This window comes from Ctenocephalides felis, unplaced genomic scaffold (genome assembly GCF_003426905.1).
Source record: "Ctenocephalides felis isolate EL2017-DRISC unplaced genomic scaffold, ASM342690v1 CF-g0.4_SCAFFOLD_00081, whole genome shotgun sequence".
NCBI lineage: Eukaryota > Metazoa > Arthropoda > Insecta > Siphonaptera > Pulicidae > Ctenocephalides > Ctenocephalides felis.
Genome location: NW_020536235.1, coordinates 5,780 through 8,995, shown reverse-complemented (window position 1 = coordinate 8,995; position 3,216 = coordinate 5,780). Strand labels below are relative to the sequence as shown.

The 3,216-nt window shown below is 30.2% G+C and overlaps 1 protein-coding gene across 1 annotated transcript; it reads right to left on the bottom strand.

Moving 5' to 3' along the window:
* Window positions 1-365: 365 nt before the first annotated feature.
* LOC113368938 (thyroid transcription factor 1-like) lies at window positions 366-1,885 on the bottom strand (the record flags this gene model as incomplete). Its single annotated transcript, XM_026610040.1, is given in 3 exon segments — window positions 366-400; window positions 403-772; window positions 1,799-1,885. Coding segments are annotated over 3 exon segments (492 nt in total), but the record flags the coding sequence as incomplete, so codon positions are not given.
* Between the last annotated feature and the right edge of the window lie 1,331 nt (window positions 1,886-3,216).

The following is a 3,216-nucleotide window of genomic DNA, read 5'->3' as shown; positions in this document are numbered from 1 at the left end:
TTGTCGTACGGAACTTGTTATCCAAAATGTATCAAAACCATCAAAAGTTCGGGTTAATACAGATATCCTCGATAAAATTTTATAATACAAAATATAGATAAATATTGCAGATATAATTCTCATGCATATAATACTTAAAAATAATTAGTCGACAAACATTTTATATTATATTTCATGAAAAACTCTAAGGACTTGAGTTTATATTTAACACACGATTTTATAATAATTGATCTGTACTATGCAAAATCATACGCTATTTCATATTATCGGATTTTGATAATTTTTAATATAAAGAATATAAATAAAATAAAACGTTTGCCAGCGTTGTTTATATAATTACCTCGAATAAATAATCAGTACTAAAATTACCACGCTCTCCCTTGAAGAGGCACATAACCGTGCACTGTTGTTGGTGCCCAGTGGATATGAAGTTATTCTGATTCCTGTAAGCTGCAGCCATGACCGCACCAGACACCAGCCCACTTCCTGACGACGTGCACTGTTGTTGGGATACTGATGAATTTCCATATGACATACTTCCTGGCGAGGCACCGGAATTGTGATGCGAACCAGGATGGGAATTGTTAGTGGAGCCGCGTATCCCATCCTGCGTACTTTGCAGTTGGCCGCCATGATGCAGAACACCAGTTCCGCCTTGAATGACGCCCGAGGTCGTTATCGTACCAGACGACACGTTGCTGCTGCCGCTGGAGCACGGCTTACCATCTTTCACCAGGACGGGCACGGCCACTCGTCGAGGGGAACTTACACTCTGCAATTCAGAAATAAACAATTTGGCCGCTATTTATATAGGTAGTTGTAATTGTAACAACAAAAATTATATGGCATAAATCAATAAGAATCAGGCTGTTAAATGTCAAATTGCTTCTTGGAACCACCATGTAAAAATTTACCAAATTCCACATCTATTTACTTCTATATACAAGTACATAAAAAATAAGATAAAGGTATGCTAAGAAAATTTGATCTTAGCAAATTTTTAGACTATTATCAAATATCGATTGGAATTTAAAGCTATGATTCTAAAATGGGCTCGCCCGTAGGTAAGTGGTTAAGAGAGACGGGACTTGTTTCAGAGGTCCCGGGTTCGATACCCATTTCGAGCAGCCTGTTGTCAGGCAGCATTGACAACGATTTTCACTTGGAAATATAGATAGCAATATGTTTCCAAGTGAAAATAGCCCTCAGCCGGCATTGTTGCACCATACTTGCCCTATTACAGAGATTGTAATAAAAATTTATCATACAAAGATGTGACAACTGTTTGGGTTGCCATCTGTAATAAAACAAATGTAGTTTGTAAGATCTTACTCACAACAGCTCATAGAACCCATTAGTTCTGATTGCTGTTCAAATAAAATTATGAAAAAAAAACTGATTCTAAAATATTAAAAGCAATATGAAAGTATATATTACGTAAAGTATATAAAGTAATATTGGAGTACATGACTTTTAATATAATGAAAATTTAAAATAATAGCTTCTCCTACTTAGTTCCCATATAAAATAAAATTCATGATTGATATTAGAAAATATCTAATTGTTTACCTAACTAAATGCGTCACGTAGATCAAGCAATAAGATTTATTACAATTAAAACAATTTTTCTTTACTTTCCTGATTAAGATTCGATATATTTCTAATGATTATTTTGTTTATAATAATTCTAGTAATTGATATTTTTAATAATAGTTCTTTTAATGGAATAAACAGTATGGTACACTAAGTTATAAAAAAAAATTGAAAATTAAAATAATTATGATAGTATACAATTTACCTGATTATGCGAATTTTGTTCTGCCATTGCCTTTTCCTTTGCCTGCCTCTTACATTTGTACCGATGATTTTGAAACCATATTTTTACCTGAAACAATAATAACAATTAATAGAAATAAGTATGAAAACAAGTATTAACAAAATATAAAATTAAATGAGAATTTTATAATTTAGCATTTTCGTTTGCAAGGTCCAGAGGTGGCAGGGCCACAGCCAAGCCCGACATCAGGCAGCTTTGATGTCAAATTTCTACTTGAGGTTATAGATTTTAAATATAGCTTCATCGCCTCTCGCGGATATAACTACATGTATAATAAAAATATTGACAAACACTTCGAGTATGGTTAATTAGTCACAATTGGATTAGACAACTGGGTAATACAACGTGAAAACAATTACTGAATGTCATATCATGACAGAATGTGATTAAAAGTATATAGAAAAAAATGTTTGCATATCCTATTTTCATAGTTGTTATTAAATTATGTAATTCTACATATCAAATTACAATTTTATAGTAAATATTGGGCGATTTTTATAGGAAAATATATATACACATTTAGGGCAAAAAAAGAAAATTTTTATACAAAGAATTTTACACCTTTCAAAATACACAATTTGAAAAAATATTTATGAAATTTAAACAGAAGTGTAACAAAATTAAGCATAAAGTATAAGAGCACACAACACATATATCACTTGTTTCTGAAACCATACCAGTACCAGTACCAGATAATGGAATTGAAAATCATAAAATAATTCAATATCGTACGATGATAGGCAGAGAATAGGCATAAGTAGCTTGAAGAACAACAAACGTTCTATTTAAAAAGAAAAACAGGATTATTATATAAGAAACTTATAAAGAATTTTCGAGGGTTCGATACCCTCTCCAACGGTGTACCTTAGATAAACAAATTTACATCGGCTGTCGCGACGCACCAAGTTTATAGAAGTATCAATAATATCTGAAAAAGGCTGGAAAATTGACATAATAAAAATTTACATGTGCCTTACGAGTGGAAAACTTGTTAGTTAATTATATAATTTTCAATTGATAATAATATGATATAAGGTTTAATGGAATGTCTTATGATATAATAAGTCTTATGAATTTATTCTTTTTTATTTATTGACTTGAATCTTGATATAATGTAATACAAATATATATTATATATTTATTTGTCACATTAAATTTGTTAATGTAAAAATAAATCTTGATCTAATAAGATAATAGCTGTACATTCAAAAACAGGATAAAATAATTTCTATATTAAAATATTTATAGCACTAATGGAAAAAAAATATAGAAAATATTTATAAGTTTATTTTCTATTTTTATATCTATTTTTATGATTAAGCACTTGAATAACTCAATTTCGCAAATAGTAATGCGAAACCGTTTTATTATACTAATAT